We start from the raw sequence: 20,531 nt of genomic DNA, 5'->3' as shown, positions 1-20,531 counted from the left end.
GAGCAGGAACGGGCCGGACCGGACTGCGAAGGCGGACTGGAGGTCTAGAGCGGAGAGCTGGCACAACCCGTCCTGGCTGGCTGCCCACTTTCGCACTACACATGCAGGGCGCTGGCACAGGACGCACTGGACTGTGCACGCATACTGGCGATACAGCTCGTAGAACAGGCGCAGGATATGCGGGACCGAGGAGGCGTACTGGAGACCAGGAGCGTTGAGCCGGCACACCCCGTCCTGGCTGAATGCCCATCTTCGCACGACACGTGCGTGGTGCTAGCACAGGACGTACAGGACTATGTTCAGGGCCATACAATTTGTCCATTGGACAGTATAATATGCCTACAATGCACTGCACTACAGTATACAATACTAAAAGGGACAAAAATCTAAGGAGTAAACATGTGATCAATGTGCTTCTTCTTGTCTTTGGGCTGGGTCAGGCCAGAGCACTTCGGCGACATCACAAGCAATATTGTCCCTCCTGAGGCAACGGGGGAAGAAGCCTCTTGTGTGCCGTATCCAGCCCTGACATGATTCCTCACCTATATCACCACAGGCTAAATCCATGGCTTGCAGCAGATTTACTCTGGTGTAGGGTTGTCTATCATACACTTTCCATCTCCAAGAGGAGAAAAACTCCTCAATCGGACTCAGTATGGAGGGAGGTACAAGTTCATAAACTGCCCATTGATGTTAAACCATTCGCTTACCTGAGCAGCTCGGTGGAAACTGACATTGTCCCACACTATCACATAGGTGGGAATGGGATTCTCATTTAGCTCTCGACCCTGCTGCTCTTGAACCTGCTGCTCAAATAAAATATATCTTAGATTGGCAATAGATCTGAGAAGGTGCTGGGTGTTATATGGCCCGAGTGTAACATGGTGATGTAGAACGCCATGGTTGCCGATAGCAGCACAGATTGTGACATTGTGTCACGCCCTGACTCTGAGGACTTGTATTTGTTGAGTCAGGGTGTGTATTTTCTGGGTTTGTGTTTGCTGTGTCGATGTTCTGTGTTTAAGATCTAGAATGGGTAGATCTATGTTGGCCGGTGTGGTTCCCAATCAGAGGCAGCTGTTTCTCGTTGTCTCTGATTGGGGACCATACTTAGGCAGCCTGTTGGCACCAGTTAGTTGTGGGATCTTGTTCCGTAAAGGTATGTTGTTTGTATGCTACCTTGGACTTTACGTTTCGTTTGTTGTTTTGTCGTGTGTTTAGTCGTTAATAAATATGAATGCATATCACGCTGCGCCTTGGTCCTTCTCGTCCGTAAACGATCGTGACACATTGCCACCTCGTTGACCAGGGACTTTAACAACGGCCCGCTGTCCAATCATGTTTCGGGCCTCTCCTTCTCCTCTTTGTTAGATTGAAGCCTGCTTCATCGACAAAGATGAACTCATGGGGTCTGTCCAAGGTTTCCAAGTCAAATATTGTCTGTGTAGAAATACAATATACTGTATGTAGTCGTACAGAGACAGTGCTATACTGTAGAGTACAATTAGGCCTACTGTATGCACTTCTGATTCACATACATTGTATGTACTGAAGAGTAATGTCATTAACATAGTATGTGTTAGTACTGTAGACAATCTGGATTACAGTAAATGTTTCTGAATGTACATACTGAGCTCGCAGTTCTTTCACCCTTGGTGAGTTGCGCTCAAATGGTACTCTGTATACTTGTTTCATTCGCATCCTGTTTGCTCGAATTTCATCAGATATTTCCACTCTTTGTCTTCCTCTTTGTCCTCCTCTTCCTCTTTCTTGCCCTCCTCCTCCTCTTCCTCCTCGTCGCCCACCTCGCATACGCACTCCTCTTCCTCTCACATTGTATCTTCTTCTCAGACTTTCTCCTTCCCACCTTCAACAACCTGTTTGAACTGGCTTATATTGGTTGTGTCGCATCATTCGAAACAGGTTAAATCCATTTTGAGTGGTTGTGTTCAATCAATGACATGTGTTCTCTATTTGTATTTGATTGTTGCCACTTGTGTTTACCAGTATGGATGACATGTGCATTAGAGTGCAGAATGTGTTTTGAGAATGAGAACGTGTTTAGAGTTTTGCTGAAAAAGTCTAAGTGAAATCTGCAAATTGTGTTTTACCATGTGAAATGGTTTAAGGTATTGACAACAGACTGCATAATCCAGGCAACTGAGAACTTTGTTCAGCCAATGGGTTCTTCCTCCTGTTTTAGCAATTGAGAAAAACTGTAATACCACGTTTAGAATCAAATTCTATTGTAATTGTTGCGTTTTGATTGAGATTTTTTTCATATTCACATTTTAATTGTGTCAATATTGATAATTGTTTAAGTATTTAACCATTGTTTAATGTTTGTAAGTCTTCTGTATAAAGTGCGGATTAGTTTTCTCATTTTTTGAAAATTTCTAAAAACTTCCAATATATGGCAAGAACGAATACTCACAAGTTTGACTAAATGTGAAACTTGCGGTGAAAAGGAGGAACAACAGATAATCTTTCCACTCATCTATGTTTGACTAAATGTGAAACTGAGGTGAAAAGGAGGAAGTCTTTCTAATCTGTCCACTCATCACTCCACCGTAAAACAGTGGATAACTGTATTCTCACAAACAACATCTTAACATTGAGATCCATTTCACATGGTAGGTTGATGTTAACATTATTATGATATTATAGAGAGGCTATAGATATGTGGTCAAAATGGATGAAAACGCAGCTGTAGTATTTAATGAAACTCATGTCATATTCACATCTTCGAAAGTGTCTTAAACTTTGAAATGCATTCTGGTATGTAACACCGTAATCTTTATTTGCTGTGATCTGTACTGTAGTCATTGGCTCACTGTCATTCTATAGTATTTTTTATTTTTATTTTATTTCACCTTTATTTAACCAGGTAAGCCAGTTGAGAACAAGTTCTCATTTACAACTGCGACCTGGCCAAGATAAAGCAAAGCAGTGCGATAAAAACAACACAGAGTTACATATGGGGTAAAAAACATAAAGTCAAAAATACAACAGAAAATATATTTACAGTGTGTGCAAATGTAGCAAGTTATGGAGGTAAGGCAATAAATAGGCTATAGTGCAAAATAATTACAATAGTATTAACACTGGAATGCTAGATGTGCAAGAGATTATGTGCAAATAGAGATACTGGGGTGCAAAAGAGCAAAATAAATAACAATATAGGGATGAGGTAGTTGGGTGGGCTAATTTCAGATGGGCTGTGTACAGGTGCAGTGATCGGTAAGGTGCTCTGACAACTGATGCTTAAAGTTAGTGAGGGAGATAAGAGTCTCCAGCTTCAGAGATTTTTGCAATTTGTTCCAGTCATTGGCAGCAGAGAACTGGAAGGAATGGCGGCCAAAGGAGGTGTTGGCTTTGGGAATGACCAGTGAGATATACCTGCTGGAGCGCAGACTACGGGTGGGTGCTGCTATGGTGACCAATGAGCTAAGATAAGGCGGGGATTTGCCTAGCAGTGATTTATAGATGGCCTGGAGCCAGTGGGTTTGACGACGAACATGTAGTGAGGACCAGCCAACAAGAGCGTACAGGCCACAGTGGTGGGTAGCGTATGGGGCTTTGGAGACAAAACGGATGGCACTGTGATAGACTACATCCAATTTGCTGAGTAGAGTGTTGGAGGCTATTTTGTAAATGACATCGCCGAAGTCAAGGATCGGTAGGATAGTCAGTTTTACGAGGGCATGTTTGGCAGCATGAGTGAAGGAGGCTTTGTTGCGAAATAGGAAGCCGATTCTAGATTTAACTTTGGATTGGAGATTCTTTATGTGAGTCTGGAAGGAGAGTTTACAGTCTAACCAGACACCTAGGTATTTGTAGTTTTCTGTCAGGTTTTGGCCATGACTGTTCGGGTTTTGGTCACTAGATGTCCCCATTGCACCTTTTTTGTACCTTTTGTTTTTCTTGCTCTAATTATTGTTTGCACCTGTAGGTCATTCCCTTGTTAGTATTTAAACCCTGTGTGTTCCTCAGTTCCTTGCTCAGTGTTTGTAAGTTAGCACCCAGCCCCAGCCCAAGCCTTGTTTTATATAGATATTTCTCTGGTGGGATTTTCCAGAGGTTCTCTGGTTTAGTTCTTGTGTTTTGTTTGAGTAGTCTTTTGAGGTTTGTTTTTCCCTGCTGTTTTTTACCACTTTGTGGAGTTTCTTTTGGTTTTTGGAGGTTTTCCTCTTTGTGCCTCTTGGCTTTATTTTTGGACATTGTGGATTGAGTTTCTTTGCCTGAATATTTTGTTCTTTAATTAAACCACCATCTCCAGTACAGCTGTGTCTGCCTCATCTTCTGGGTTCTGACTATTATTAGTGACTGTTTCTCGCACCGGGTCGTAACAGAAACACTGAGCCATTATTATGAACCCAGAGGCAGCCAGTACCCAGGATCTTTTTTCCATGCTGTCCCACCATGAGGGGACTGTCCAACGCCACGAAGCTGCTCTGGTTCAGCAAGAGGCCTTAATGGCTAGACATTCTCAACTTCTGTCAGAGATGCTGACTTCCATAAAGCAGATTTCGGATCGACTTTCCCCGGCAACCGCTTCTGCTCCAGTTCATCCGATTCAAGGGCCCCTGGCAGTTAATCCCCTGGCTGAACCTCGTCTGCCGCCTCCCCAACGGTTCTCAGGGGATCCGAGTGTTTGTAAGGGGTTTTTCACCCAATGTTCTCTCTCCTTTGAGCTGCAACCATCGTCGTTTCCCACCGACCGGTCCAAGATAGCATATATCATCACCCTGCTGTCGGAAAAGGCCCTAGCCTGGGCTACTGCTGTGTGGGATGCCCAAAGCCCCTGCTGTGCCAGCTACTCTACCTTTGCTGAAGAATTCAAGCGAGTGTTTCAAGGTCCTACCAACGGCCCTGACTCAGCCAAACAGCTCCTGACTCTCCGCCAAGGTCGGCGCAGCGTGACGGACTATGCCATCCAGTTCCGCACTGTGGCAGCAGCAAGTGGCTGGAACGACGAGGCGCTCACAGTGTGTTTTTTTGAAGGGTCTTTCTGACACCATCCAAGATGAACTGGCCACTCGGGAACCACCGGACAACCTCGAGTCCCTTATCAAGTTGGCTTCACGCATAGACCAGCGTCTGAGAGAGAGAGAACAAAACCATAGACCGCTCACCCTAGTTCCTATCGGTTCCAGCTCCGAGTCTCCACCTTTATCCTCGCTGGCTCCACCAGAACCCATGCAGGTTGGACGCATCTCCCAGGCTGAGAGAGACCGCCGGATGAGGGAGCGATGCTGTCTATATTGCGGCAAACCGGGCCATTTCCGCTCCACGTGTCCCGGGCTCCAGGGAAACGCACTCTCCCGTGCAGGCCTGGGAGGACTGTAACGGGAAACATAACCTCCTCCCATCCATCCAACTCCCGCCTGCTCATTCCTGTTACCCTTTCCTGGGACGACCACGAGTTTTCTCTTCAAGCCTTGGTAGACTCTGGAGCCGCAGGTAACTTCATGGATGGGATCTGGGCGAAGGAGAATGGCGTTCCTTCTGAACCTCTAAGTGACCCCATAAGGGTTACTACGTTGGATAGAAGTCCTTTGGGATCTGGACTTGTCACTCGTGCCACTACCCCCTTACGACTTTCAGTTTCCCAACACCAGGAAGTGATGAACTTTCATCTGATCTCCTGTTCCGAGTTTCCTCTCGTCCTTGGTTATCCCTGGCTTCACAGCCATAACCCTCACATCGACTGGTCTGTGGGCACTATCAAGCAGTGGGGTCCTACGTGCCAAGCCACTTGTATCTTCCCGAGTTCCCAGAGTTCTCCTTCCGAGTCTCTAGAATCCATCGACTTGTCCCGAGTTCCCGAGTGTTACCATGACCTCAAACTGGTATTTAGCAAACAGAGGGCCACCAAACTACCACCCCATAGACCTTACGATTGCACCATCGACCTGTTGCCGGGACCTGCCCTCCCAGGGGTCGGATCTTTTCCCTTTCTCCTCCCGAACGAGCTGCTATGGATACCTACATCAAGGACGCTCTGACAGCAGGCCTCATGCGTCCATCTACCTCGCCCGGCGGGAGCAGGGTTTTTCTTTGTGGCCAAGAAAGACGGGGGATTACGACCTTGCATCGACTACCGGGGACTCAATGCCATAACCGTCCGTAACCGCTACCCGCTACCTCTTATGGCCACAGCCTTTGAGCTGCTCCAGGAAGCAGTTGTCTTCACTAAGCTTGACCTGCGGAACGCATACCATCTTGTGCGGATCAAACCCGGGGACGAGTGGAAGACCGCTTTCAACACGCCTACTGGTCACTACGAATACTCGGTGATGCCCTTCGGCCTGACCAACGCTCCGGCTGTGTTCCAAGCGCTCATAAACGATGTGCTTAGGGATATGCTTAACATCTTTGTGTTTGTTTACTTGGATGACATCCTCATCTTTTCGAGCTCCCTTCAAGAACACACTAAGCATGTCAGACAAGTGCTCAAACGCCTCCTAGACAGCCATTTGTACGTTAAGCCGGAGAAGTGTGAATTCCATTCCTCTGGAGTACAATTCCTGGGATTTATAGTGGAACCCGGACGAGTCCAGATGGACCCCAAGAAGGTAGAGGCGGTAGCGGATTGGCCCACCCCAAGTCCGTTAAGGAAGTTCAGCGTTTCCTGGGCTTCACCAACTTTTACCGCAAGTTCATCAAGAACTTCAGCTCGGTGGCAGCCCCCTCTCTCGGCGGTAACCAAGGGTGGCAACACAAGGTTTCTGTGGGGAAGAGAAGCTGAGACGGCCTTCCAAGGACTCAAGCAGCGCATCCTCTCTGCTCCCATCCTGACACTACCAACGGCGGATGAACCTTTTGTGGTGGAGGTAGACGCATCAGAGGTTGGGGTTGGAGCTGTCCTGTCTCAGAGGGGTGAAGACAAGAAGCTTCATCCTTGCGCCTTCTTCTCTCACCGGCTTACCCCGGCCGAGAGGAATTACGATGTGGGGGATCGTGAACTCCTAGCGGTTAAGATGGCATTGAAGGAATGGAGACACTGGCTCGAGGGGGCTTCTCAACCGTTTCAAGTGCTTACGGACCACAAGAATCTGGAGTATATCCAGCAGGCGAAGCGGTTGAACGCCAGACAAGCTCGATGGTCTCTTTTCTTCAGCCGATTTCAGTTTATCCTCACCTATAGACCCGGGTCGAAGAATCTCAAACCGGACGCCTTGTCACAAATCTACTCTCCTGCCATTCGAGAAGATACTGACATGACTGTCCTTCCGGCCGCTAAGATCGTGGCTCCGATCTCGTGGCAAGTGGAGGATACCGTGAAACAAGCTCAAGCCATCGAACCGGGCCCTGGAGGTGGTCCTGCTAATCGGTTGTTTGTTCCCAAGGCAGCAAGGTCCCAAGTCCTTCGGTGGGGGCACTCCTCTCGCCTCACCTGTCACCCGGGCGTAGGCCGCACCTTGGGAGTTCATCCAGCGTAAGTTCTGGTGGCCCACCATAAAAGAAGACGTTGCCACTTTCATCAAGGCCTGTTCCGTGTGCTGCCAGGGCAAATCTTCTCACCTCCGCCCTCAAGGACTCCTTCACCCTCTATCTATTCCCCACCGACCCTGGTCCCATATCTCGTTGGACTTTATTACTGGCCTTCCTCCGTCCCATGGTAATACTACGATCCTAGTCATCATCGACAGGTTTTCTAAGGCGGCCAGGTTTGTTCCTTTGACCAAATTACCTTCTGCCAAGGAAACAGCTGAGTTGGTGATTAACCATGTGTTCGAGTCTTTGGGATTCCGCAAGATATGGTTTCCGACAGAGGTCCCCAGTTCGCCTCAAGGTTTTGGAAGGCCTTCTGCCAACTCATAGGGGCCACGGCCAGTTTATCTTCAGGGTACCATCCGAGTCCAATGGCCAAACTGAGAGGATGAATCAGGAGCTGGAAACCACCCTCAGATGCATGGTTTCCAACAACCCGTCCACTTGGTCATCCTTCATTGTTTGGGCCGAGTACGCGCACAACACCTTGTGCTCCTCCTCCACTGGTATGTCCCCGCATGAGTGTCAGTTTGGCTATGCGCCTCTATTGTTCCCGGACCAGGAGGCAGAAGTCAGAGTGCCTTCAGCCTCGAGGTTCATCAGACGCTGTCGGCTTACGTGGAAGAAGGCACGTCTTAATCTTCTGCGTTCCTTCAGCAGTACCAACGACAAGCCAACAGAGGTCGCCGTCCCGGTCCTACCCTGTACCCCGGCCAGAGAGTATGGCTCTCAACTAAGAACCTACCACTACGGGTGGAGTCTCGCAAGCTGTCCCAGAGGTTCATCGGTCCCTTTAAGATTGCCAGGAGAGTCAATCCCGTTACATTTTCGCCTGCACTTACCCAGATCACTTAAGATCAATCCAACATTTCACATTTCTTTATTAAAACCTGTTGTTTTTTCTCCCCTTATCCCGGCAGGCAGACCTCCCCCTCCGCCCCGTGTCATCGGTGGCCAGTCGGCTTATACCGTCCACCGGATACTGGATTCCCGCCGGGTGCAGCGGTCCTGGCAGTATCTGGTGGACTGGGAAGGCTACGGTCCCGAGGAGCGCTCCTGGGTTCCTGCCAAGGACATACTGGACCCTGACCTCATTCGTCAGTTCAGGGCCCTCCACCCTGAGAAGGCTGGTAGGAACGTCAGGAGCCGTTCCTAGGAGGGGGATTCTGTCAGGTTTTGGCCATGACTGTTCGGGTTTTGGTCACTAGATGTCCCCATTGCACCTTTTTTGTACCTTTTGTTTTTCTTGCTCTAATTATTGTTTGCACCTGTAGGTCATTCCCTTGTTAGTATTTAAACCCTGTGTGTTCCTCAGTTCCTTGCTCAGTGTTTGTAAGTTAGCACCCAGCCCCAGCCCAAGCCTTGTTTTATATAGATATTTCTCTGGTGGGATTTTCCAGAGGTTCTCTGGTTTAGTTCTTGTGTTTTGTTTGAGTAGTCTTTTGAGGTTTGTTTTTCCCTGCTGTTTTTTACCACTTTGTGGAGTTTCTTTTGGTTTTTGGAGGTTTTCCTCTTTGTGCCTCTTGGCTTTATTTTTGGACATTGTGGATTGAGTTTCTTTGCCTGAATATTTTGTTCTTTAATTAAACCACCATCTCCAGTACAGCTGTGTCTGCCTCATCTTCTGGGTTCTGACTATTATTAGTGACTGTTTCTCGCACCGGGTCGTGACAGTTTTCCACATACTCTAGGTCAGACCCGTCAAGAGTGGTGATTCTAGTTGGGTGGGCGGGTGCCAGCAGCGTTCGATTGAAAAGCATGCATTTAGTTTTACTAGTGTTTAAGAGCAGTTGGAGGCTACTGAAGGAGTGTTGTATGGCATTGAAGCTCGTTTGGAGGTTTGTTAACACAGTGTCCAATGAAGGGCCAGATGTATACAAAATGGTGTCGTCTGCGTAGAGGTGGATCTGAGAGTCACCAGCTGCAAGAGCGACATCATTGATATACACGGAGAAAAGTGTCGGCCCAAGAATTGAACCCTGTGGCACCCTCATAGAGACTGCCATAGGTCCAGACAACAGGCCCTCCGATTTGACACACTGAACTCTATCTGAGAAGTACTTGGTGAACCAGGCGAGGCAGTCATTTGAGAAACCAAGGCTATTTAGTCTGCCAATTCCCACAGGGGGCCTGTATTAATCATATTTATTCTCTGTGATCTGTACTGTAGTCACTGGCTCACTGTCATTCTATAGTATGAATCATCTTTATTCTCTGGGATTTGTACTGTAGTGGTGCAGTGGTCTAAGGCACTGCATCGCAGTGCTAGCTGTGCCACTAGAGATCCTGGTTCAAATCCAAGCTCTGTTGTAGCCGGCCGCGACCGGGAGACCCATGGGGCGGCACACAATTGGCCCAGCGTCGTCCAGGGTAGGGGAGGGAATGGCCGGCAGGGATGTAGCTCAGTTGGTAGAGCATGGCATTTGCAACGCCAGGGTTGTGGGTTCGATTCCCACGGGGGGCCTGTATGAAAAAAGATATATAAAAAAAGATATAAATAAAACAATTAATGTATGCACTCACTAACTGTAAGTCGCTCTGGATAAGAGCATCTGCTAAATGACGTAAATGTAATGTCACTGTCATTCTGTAGAATAAATCATCTTTATTCTCTGAGATCTGTACTGTAGTCATTGGTTTACTGTCATTCTATATTATAAATCATATTTATTCTCTGTGATCTGTAATGTAGTCACTGGCTCACTGTAATTCTATAGTATAAATCATATTTATTCTCTGTGATCTGCACTGTGGTGAATCACTATCATTTGTGGCAGATCAGGGGGTTGGGTCAAGACGTTTACACAGATCAGACACGGCCAGAGTGTGATTAGCTCAGTTTCAAGGGTGTTTATTAATACAATAATCAAAAGAAAGGGTTAGGTCGCCTCCATGATATCCTCTCCAGGATACCGTCTCCACCTACACAGACGTTACCTTACTTCCCCCAGTCCTCCTCCATGATATCCTCTCCAGGATCCCGTCTCCACCTACACAGACGTTACCTTACTTCCCCCAGTCCTCTCTCATGTGCTGCCCTTCTGGCCGCTTTATGGGCCTTGAGCAATCCGCCCTTAATTACTCCCCAGCTCCCAATCAGCCCCAGTTAGTCCTGTCCGGGGAGCCCGTCGAGACCTGGCCCGTCCAGCAGATGGAGCCACCGCCTCCTGATGTATACTCCATCTGTTACCAGGCCTCGACGAGTCTCCCCCTGGTGGCTGACCTGCTGTACGCCACACATTCTATAGTATAAATCATCTATATTTTATGGGATCTGTACTGTAGTCACTGGCTCACTGTAATTCTATAGTATAAATCATCTTCTTTGCAGCAATGGACCTGAGTGAGTCCTGGGAGACCGTGGTGAATGAGACCAGCTCTGTGAATGAAAGCCTTCTGCACTACACTGATGAAGACTATGATGAAGAGATTGTCCTGCTGTGTGACGATGTCGACGCGTTAGGGGAGGTCACGGCTTGTTGCTTCCTGGTCATCTTCCTCCTCAGTGTCACAGGTAACTTGGTTGCTTCCTGGTCATCTTCCTCCTCAGTGTCACAGGTAACTTGGTTGCTTCCTGGTCATCTTCCTCCTCAGTGTCACAGGTAACTTGGTTGCTTCCTGGTCATCTTCCTCCTCAGTGTCACAGGTAACTTGGTTGCTTCCTGGTCATCTTCCTCCTCAGTGTCACAGGTAACTTGGTTGCTTCCTGGTCATCTTCCTCCTCAGTGTCACAGGTAACTTGGTTGCTTCCTGGTCATCTTCCTCCTCAGTGTCACAGGTAACTTGGTTGCTTCCTGGTCATCTTCCTCCTCAGTGTCACAGGTAACTTGGTTGCTTCCTGGTCATCTTCCTCCTCAGTGTCACAGGTAACTTGGTTGCTTCCTGGTCATCTTACTCCTCAGTGTCACAGGTAACTTATTAATCAATGCTTTCGGTCAACAGAATAAACCTAGTGAATACTACTTATTTTTCATAAAAAACTATGCGTATTGGGAAAATCTTAATATCTTTATCCTATCAGGTAATGGCCTGTTACTGTGTGCCCTGTGTTGTCTAGGTAACGGTGTGTTTTGTGTTGTCTAGGTAACAGTGTGTTCTGTGTTGTCTAGGTAACGGTGTGTTCTGTGTTGTCTAGGTAACGAACGGTTTGCTCAGTGTTGTCTAGTTAATGGTATGTTCTGTGTTGTCTAGGTAACGGTGTGTTTTGTGTTGTCTAGGTAACAGTGTGTTCTGTGTTGTCTAGTTAACGGTGTGTTCTGTGTTGTCTAGTTAATGGTATGTTCTGTGTTGTCTAGGTAACAGTGTGTTCTGTGTTGTCTAGTTAACGGTGTGTTCTGTGTTGTCTAGTTAATGGTATGTTCTGTGTTGTCTAGGTAACAGTGTGTTCTGTGTTGTCTAGTTAACGGTGTGTTCTGTGTTGTCTAGGTAACGAACGGTTTGCTCAGTGTTGTCTAGTTAACGGTGTGTTCTGTGTTGTCTAGGTAACAGTGTGTTCTGTGTTGTCTAGTTAACGGTGTGTTCTGTGTTGTCTAGGTAACGAACGGTTTGCTCAGTGTTGTCTAGTTAACGGTGTGTTCTGTGTTGTCTAGGTAACAGTGTGTTCTGTGTTGTCTAGTTAACGGTGTGTTCTGTGTTGTCTAGGTAACGAATGGTTTGCTCAGTGTTGTCTAGTTAACGGTGTGTTTTGTGTTGTCTAGTTAATGGTATGTTCTGTGTTGTCTAGGTAACAGTGTGTTCTGTGTTGTCTAGGTAACGGGTTGTTGCTGGTTGCCTTGTGTCGTTATGAGGACCTGAGGAGGGTCACCAACCTGTTCGTCCTCAACCTGTTGACCTCTGACCTCCTATTCACCCTGACCCTGCCCTTCTGGGCAGTCTACCACCTCTCCCACTGGCTGTTCGGTGACCTGGTGGGTATGACAAACCCTAACCCTGACCTCTAACCCTAACCTCTGACTCCTAACCCCAACCTCTGACTCCTAACCTCTGACCTCTAACCCTAACCCTAACCTCAGACCCTAACCTCTGACTCCTAACCCCAACCTCTGACTCCTAACCCTAACCTCTAACGCTTAACCTCTGACCTCTAACCCCAACCCTCCCTCCAGGCCTGTAAGTTGTTGACGGGGGGCGTACTTCACCGGTCACTACAGTGATGCTGCTGACCCCTAACCTTTAACATTTAACCCTAACCTCTGACTCCTAACCCTAACCTCTGACCCACAGGCCTGTAAGCTGTTGACGGGGGCGTACTTCACCGGCTCTACAGGAGTCTGATGCTGCTGACCTCTAACCTCTGACCTCTAACCCTAACCTCTGACCTCTAGCCTTAACCTCTGACTCCTAACCCTAACCTCTGACTCCTAACCCTAACCTCTGACTCCTAACCCTAACCTCTGACCTCTAGCCTTAACCTCTGACTCCTAACCCTAACCTCTGACTCCTAACCTTAACCTCTGACCTCTAACCTCTGACCTCTAACCCTAACCTCTGACCTCTAGCCTTAACCTCTGACTCCTAACCCTAACCTCTGACTCCTAACCCTAACCTCTGACCTCTAGCCTTAACCTCTGACTCCTAACCCTAACCTCTGACTCCTAACCCTAACCTCTGACCTCTAGCCTTAACCTCTGACTCCTAACCCTAACCTCTGACCTCTAACCTTAACCTCTGACTCCTAACCTTAACCTCTGACTCCTAACCTCTGACTCCTAACCCTAACCTCTGACTCCTAACCCTAACCTCTGACTCCTAACCCTAACCTCTGACTCCTAACCCTAACCTCTGACCTCTAACCTTAACCTCTGACTCCTAACCCTAACCTCTGACTCCTAACCTTAACCTCTGACCTCTAGCCTTAACCTCTGACTCCTAACCCTAACCTCTGACCTCTAGCCTTAACCTCTGACTCCTAACCCTAACCTCTGACCTCTAGCCTTAACCTCTGACTCCTAACCCTAACCTCTGACTCCTAACCCTAACCTCTGACCTCTAGCCTTAACCTCTGACTCCTAACCCTAACCTCTGACTCCTAACCCTAACCTCTGACTCCTAACCCTAACCTCTGACCTCTAGCCTTAACCTCTGACTCCTAACCCTAACCTCTGACTCCTAACCCTAACCTCTGACCTCTAACCCTAACCTCTGACCTCTAGCCTTAACCTCTGACTCCTAACCCTAACCTCTGACTCCTAACCCTAACCTCTGACCTCTAGCCTTAACCTCTGACTCCTAACCCTAACCTCTGACTCCTAACCCTAACCTCTGACCTCTAGCCTTAACCTCTGACTCCTAACCCTAACCTCTGACTCCTAACCTTAACCCCTGACCTCTAACCCTAACCTCTGACCCCAGGCCTGTAAGCTGTTGACGGGGGCGTACTTCACCGGGCTCTACAGCAGTATGATGCTGCTGACCTCCATGACTGTTGACCGCTGTGTGACAGTCGTCGTCTCCCACTGGGTTGCCGTGCCCCGGAGACGACTGAGGTTCGCATGGGCTGCCTGCACAGCATCATGGGTAGTCAGCCTGGCTGCCTCCCTCAGTGATGTCATATCCTCCCGGGTACAGGAAGTGGAAAACGGGACAAGAATGTTCACTTGTGAGGTCTCACCTGGAACTACGGATGAGGAGGTGGGTTACAGTAACACTGTTTACAGCTCATACGAGTGATCTTTCATTAAGCTTTCAGTGATACAAGTTTCCACTGACATGGTCTTTGTATGTACTTTGTGTTTCAGCAAACAGTGAGTGGACATTCCTGTTTCTAATTGTGCCCAGCTCCTTTTCCAATGTTGGATATTTCATATATAACCCCTGTCTCTCTCTGTCCCCCAGAAGCTGACAATTCCTATATACCCCCCCGCTCTCTCTCTCTCTCTCTCTGTCCCCCAGCTGGATATTCATATATAACCCCTCTCAATTCAATTTCAATTCAATTCAATTCAATTTAAGGGCTTTATTGGCATGGGAAACGTATGTTAACATTGCCAAAGCATAAAGAACGACTGGGGTTTATATATAAATACAGGAAGCATTTCAATTTTTGAGAATCTCTTATAAATTGGGTTAAAATCATGTATAGTAACCCTAGGTGTAAAATAGTAAATAATGGCTATTTCTCCGAAAGTTTTAAACTGTCAAGAGGAGTACAACAAGGTTGTCCACTATTGGCATATATATTTATTATGGCCATCGAGATGTTAGCTATTAAAATCAGATCCAACAATAATATCAAGGGATTAGAAAACAAAGGTGTCATTGTACGCTGATGATTCATGTTTTCTTTTAGTAAATTATGATAAATGTACTATGTTACATATTGGATCACTAAAAAATAAAAAATGTACATTACCATGTAGTTTACCAATAAAATGGTCTGATGGTGATGTGGATATACTCGGAATACATATCCCAAATGAAATAAATGAGCTCACTCCAATACATTTTAATTGAAAGTTAGCAAAAATAGATAAGATCTTGCCACCATGGAAAGGTAAATACCTGTCAATTTGTGGAAAAATCACCCTGATTAACTCTTTAGTATTATCCCAGTTTACCTATTTGCTTATGGTCTTGCCTACGCCGAGCGAACAGTTTATTAAATTATATGAGAAAAAAAGATTCAATTTTATTTGGAACGGCAAGCCAGACAAAATTAAACGGGCCTATTTATATAATGAATATGAATTCGGAGGACAGAAATTATTAAATATTAAAGCACTAGACCTATCACTAAAAGCTTCAGTCATACAAAAGTTATAACTGGTTCTCTAGCAAATTAGTCAGATTGTCTCACCCCATGTTCAAGAATGGCCTTTTTCCCTTTATTCAGATTACAACTTCTCACTTTCAGTTATTTGAAAAGGAAATAATCTCCCAAATATCACTATTTCTAAAACAAGCCATAGAAAGTTGGTTGCAATTTCAATTTAATACTCCAGAAACAACAGAACAAATAATGCAACAAATATTGTGTGACTGGTGGAGTTATGTCGCACATGCAGCTAACAAAAACATATGGAAATGTCTGCTCTACCCAAAATTACAACCAAATAATTGTAGTATTACCACAAAAATGGAAGAGGAAAGTGGAAGGGGGAAAAAGTAAGGAACTTGTCTGTCTGCATTAAAGAACATAACTGGTTAAAGAAAACTGTGATAAATAAAAAAGTAAAAAGCCGTCCCATATAGATTGCAAAATAGTTGGGAAGAGATTTTTGACGTACCGATTCCATGGCATAGTGTTTATGATACGCTAAACGACGCCGGATTCAAAACTTAGAATTGTTCAATTTAAATTGCTATATAAAATTATTGCTACCAATAGAATACTATTTATATGGGGGATACAATCTTCCCAGCTCTGCAGATTTTGCTGCGAAGAGACGGAATCATTAGATCATTTGTTTTGGTACTGCCCATTTGTAGCTTGTTTTTGGACACAGGTCCAAGAATGGCTGAAGGATTGCAATATTTACCTGGAGCTAACCTTGCAGATAGCATTACTGGGTGATCTAAAAAGTCATAGTCAATCGATCAATAATATAATAATACTTTTAGCAAAAATGTTTATTTTCAATTTACAATCTGTAGAAACAATGAGAATAGAAAGGTTCAGAACTTTTGTAAAACATCACAGTACAGTTGAAAAATATATGGCAAATAGAAATCCAATATGGATGGTGTTAAGAGATAGATGGGTGGTGTTGAATGGAGTTGAAGGATGGGACTAATAACAACTAACAACAACTAATAACAACAAGATAACTAATAATGTAAGCATACTGTGTCCATAATAAGTGTATAGGTTATACAGTGGGGAAAACAAGTATTTAGTCAGCCACCAATTGTGCAAGTTCTCCCACTTAAAAAGATGAGAGAGGCCTGTAATTTTCATAATAGGTACACGTCAACTATGACAGACAAAAGTGTGTGAAATCAACTGTTGAAGCAATTATTAGGAAATGGAAGACATACAAGACCACTGATAATCTCCCTCGATCTGGGGCTCCACGCAAGATCTCACCCCGTGGGGTCAACATGATCACAAGAACGGTGAGCAAAAATCCCAGAACCACACGGTGGGACCTAGTGAATGACCTGCAGAGAGCTGGGACCAAAGTAACAAAGCCTACCATCAGTAACAGGGACTCAAATCCTGCAGTGCGAGACTTGTCCCCCTGCTTAAGCCAGTACATGTCCAGGCCCGTCTGAAGTTTGCTAGAGTGCATTTGTCCAAGATGGCGTAGCAGTGCGGTCGTGGTTTTATTCTGTGTCCTAGTGTAAATATCCAGTTTCTTGTTTCTTTTGTCTATTTTGTATATATTTCTCAATTTTACTTTTCATTCTTTAACTAAATATACTTTCCTGCAACCCGCCTCACCCAACGTGGAAAGGATTCTATTATTTCTTTATAACTTTCATCAAGAACCTTAAGCTGAAACTAGTCTAGCTGCAACTGAATGGCTACTTGATATTAGTCACCGTTAGCGTCTTCACCACTGTCCGTGGCCTACACTATCCACCAGCCAGCTCTAGCTCTAGCCTGGACAATTCGTCGGCCAGTCTGCACAGCGTGCTATCGACCCAGAGCATATCGGACTTTCTGCCGAAATCACTGGACCCTAGCGCCGGATCATCGCAACCAGCTAGCTAGCTGCAACCTGTTGTTGGCTAATTACCATTGCCCCATAGCAAGCACCAGTTAGCCTTGAGCTAGCCTCAGGCCCATCTCCCGGCTATCTACCTCTCTGTCAACCGGACGGGACCTCCTAGTGTTGACACTGAGCCCCGCCGATCCAACACGACTGGTTTGCCGACGAAATCGTCTGATGTGGTTTCAACAGGCTTCCCGTTGCGACGACCACGAAGATCCATCTGCTAGCCCCGGCCCGCTAGCACACACAAACTACAACTGTGCTTCCTGCTAGCTGTGCTGAAGCACCAATTTGAACTGCTCTCGGACTCACATATTGCTGTTCACTGGACCTTATGATCACCCAGCTGCACAGCTGATGCCTGCTGGACTGTTCCTTTACACGGCACCGTGTCCTGTTTACTCTGTTTAGCCTCAGCCCAAACTTTATCGCTATTACCAGTTGGCGTCTTAGCTCTCTCTAATAACACCTGTGATTGCTTTATGCCATTGCTGTTTGGGTTAGTTCTTATTATACAATTTCACTGTAGAGCCCCAAGTCCCTCTCAAACTGCCTCAAATAGTTCCTTTGTTCCACCCCCCATACACGCAGAGACCGGCTCAATCGGTGCCTCCAGTGATGCTATCTCTTTCATTGTTACCCAACGCTTAGGTTTACCTCCACTGTACTCATATCCTTCCATATCCTTGTCTGTACATAATGCCCTGAATCTTTTCTACAACGCCCGGAAATCTGCCCCCTTTATTCTATGTACCCAACGCACTAGAAGACCAGTTCTTAAAGCCTTTAGTCGTATCCTTATTCTACTCCTCCTCTGTTCCTCTGGTGATGTAGAGGCTAACCCTGGCCCTGCAGCCCCCAGTATCACTCCTACTCCCCATGAGCTATCATTTGTTGACTTCTGTAACCGTAAAAGCCTTGGTTTTCTGCACGTAAATATCAGAAGCCTCCTTCCTAAGTTTGAGTTTTCACTGCGTTAGCACACTCCGCCAACCCTGATGTCCTAGCAGTGTCTGAATCCTGGCTTAGGAAGGCCACCAAAGATTCTGAAATTTCCATCCCCAACTATAACATTTTCCGTCTAGATAGAAGTGCCAAAGGGGGTGGAGTTGCAATCTACTGTAGGGATAGCCTGCAGAGCTCTATCATACTATCCAGGTCTGTGTCCAAACAGTTTGAGCTTCTACTTCTAAAAATCCACCTTTCCAGAAATAAATCTCTCCCCCCTCAGCTCCCAGCTGTGTCCTGGACACCATATGTGAATTGATTGCCCCCCATCTATCCTCAGAGTTCGTACTGCTTGGTGATCTAAATTGGGATATGCTTAACACCCCGGCCATCCAACAATCTAAACTAGATGCCCTCAATCTCACACAAATTATCAACGAACCTACCAGGTACAACCCTAAATCCGTAAACATGGGTACCCTCATAGATATCATCCTGACTAACTTACCCTCTAAATACACCTCCGCTGTCTTCAACCAGGATCTCAGCGATCACTGCCTTATTGCCTGCGTCCGTAACGGGTCCGCGGTCAAACGACCACCCCTCATCACTGTCAAACGCTCCCAAAAACACTTCAGCGAGCAGGCCTTCCTAATTGACCTGGCCCAGGTATCCTGGGTGGATATAGATCTCATTTCGTCAGTAGAGGATGCCTGGTTGTTCTTTAAAAGTAATTTCCTCTCAATCTTAAATAAACATGCCCCATTCAAAAAATACAGAACTAAGAACAGATATAGCCCCTGGTTCTCCTCAGACTTGACAGCCCTTGACCAGCACAAAAACATCCTGTGGCGTACTGCTTTCGCATCAAATAGCCCCCGCGATATGCAACTTTTCAGGGAAGTTAGGAACCAATATACACAAGCAGTTAGGAAAGCAAAGGCTAACTTTTTCAAAAAGAAATTTGCATCCTGTAGCACTAACTCCAAAAAGTTTTGGGACACTGCAAAGTCCATGGAGAATAAGAGCACTTCCTCCCAGCTGCCCACTGCACTGAGGCTAGAAAACACTATCACCACCGATAAATCTACAATAATCGAGAATTTCAACAAGCATTTTGCTACGGCTGGCCATGCTTTCCACCTGGCTACCACTACCCCGGCCACCAGCTCTGCACCCTCCGCTGCAACTTGCCCATGCCCCCCGCTTCTCCTTCACACAAATCCAGACAGCTGATGTTCTGAAAGAGCTGCAAAATCTGGACCCCTACAAATCATCTGGGCTAGACAATCTGGACCCTTTCTTTCTAAAACTAGACGCCGAAATTGTCGCAACCCCTATTACTAGCCTGTTCAACCTCTCTTTCGTAACGTCTGAGATCCCCAGAGATTGGAAAGCTGCCGCGGTCATCCCCATCTTCAAAGGGGGTGACACTCTAGATCCAAACTGTTACAGACCCATATCCATCCTGCCCTGCCTTCCGAAAGTTTTTGAAAGCCAAGTTAACAAACAGATCACCGACCATTTCGAATCCCACCGTACCTTCTCCGCTATGCAATCCGGTTTCCGAGCTGGTCATGGGTGCACTTCAGCCATGCTCAAGGTCCTAAACGATATTATAACCGCGATCGATAATAGACAGTACTGTGCAGCCGTCTTCATCGACCTGGCCAAGGCTTTCGACTCTGTCAACCAACGCATTCTTATTGGCAGACTAAATAGCCTTGGTTTCTCAAATGACTGCCTCGCCTGGTTCACCAACTACTTCTCAGATAGAGTTCAATGTGTCAAATCGGAGGGCCTGTTGTCTGGACCTATGGCAGTCTCTATGGGGGTGCCACAGGGTTCAATTCTTGGGCCGACTCTTTTCTCTGTGTATATCAATGATGTCGCTCTTGCTGCTGGTGACTCTCAGATCCACCTCTACGCAGACGACACCATTTTGTATACATCTGGCCCTTCATTGGACACTGTGTTAACAAACCTCCAAACGAGCTTCAATGCCATACAACACTCCTTCAGTAGCCTCCAACTGCTCTTAAACACTAGTAAAACTAAATGCATGCTCTTCAACCGAACGCTGCTTGCACCCGCCCACCCGACTAGAATCACTACTCTCGACGGGTCTGACCTAGAGTATGTGGACACCTACAAATACCTAGGTGTCTGGTTAGACTGTAAACTCTCCTTCCAGACTCACATTAAGAATCTCCAATCCAAAGTTAAATCTAGAATCGGCTTCCTATTTCGCAACAAAGCCTACTTCACTCATGCTGCCAAACATGCCCTCGTAAAACGGACTATCCTACCGATCCTTGACTTCGGCGATGTCATTTACAAAATAGCCTCCAACACTCTACTCAGCAAATTGGATGTAGTCTATAACAGTGCCATCCGTTTTGTCTCCAAAGCCCCATATACTACCCACCA

The 20,531-nt window shown here is 46.3% G+C and overlaps 1 protein-coding gene across 1 annotated transcript in view; it reads left to right on the top strand.

Moving 5' to 3' along the window:
• Window positions 1-2,503: 2,503 nt before the first annotated feature.
• Window positions 2,504-20,531, top strand: part of LOC121557246 (chemokine XC receptor 1-like) — a 30,498-nt gene continuing 12,470 nt past the window's right edge. The window contains exons 1-4 of the mRNA XM_041871082.1: window positions 2,504-2,633; window positions 10,829-11,011; window positions 12,247-12,404; window positions 13,849-14,127. Coding sequence (XP_041727016.1) covers window positions 10,831-11,011; window positions 12,247-12,404; window positions 13,849-14,127 — 618 coding nt within the window. The 5' untranslated portion in view covers window positions 2,504-2,633; window positions 10,829-10,830. The remainder of the gene's footprint in view (window positions 2,634-10,828; window positions 11,012-12,246; window positions 12,405-13,848; window positions 14,128-20,531) is intronic.

This window comes from Coregonus clupeaformis, chromosome 14 (genome assembly GCF_020615455.1).
Source record: "Coregonus clupeaformis isolate EN_2021a chromosome 14, ASM2061545v1, whole genome shotgun sequence".
Classification (NCBI taxonomy): domain Eukaryota; kingdom Metazoa; phylum Chordata; class Actinopteri; order Salmoniformes; family Salmonidae; genus Coregonus; species Coregonus clupeaformis.
This window is presented reverse-complemented; position numbering and strand designations above follow the sequence as displayed.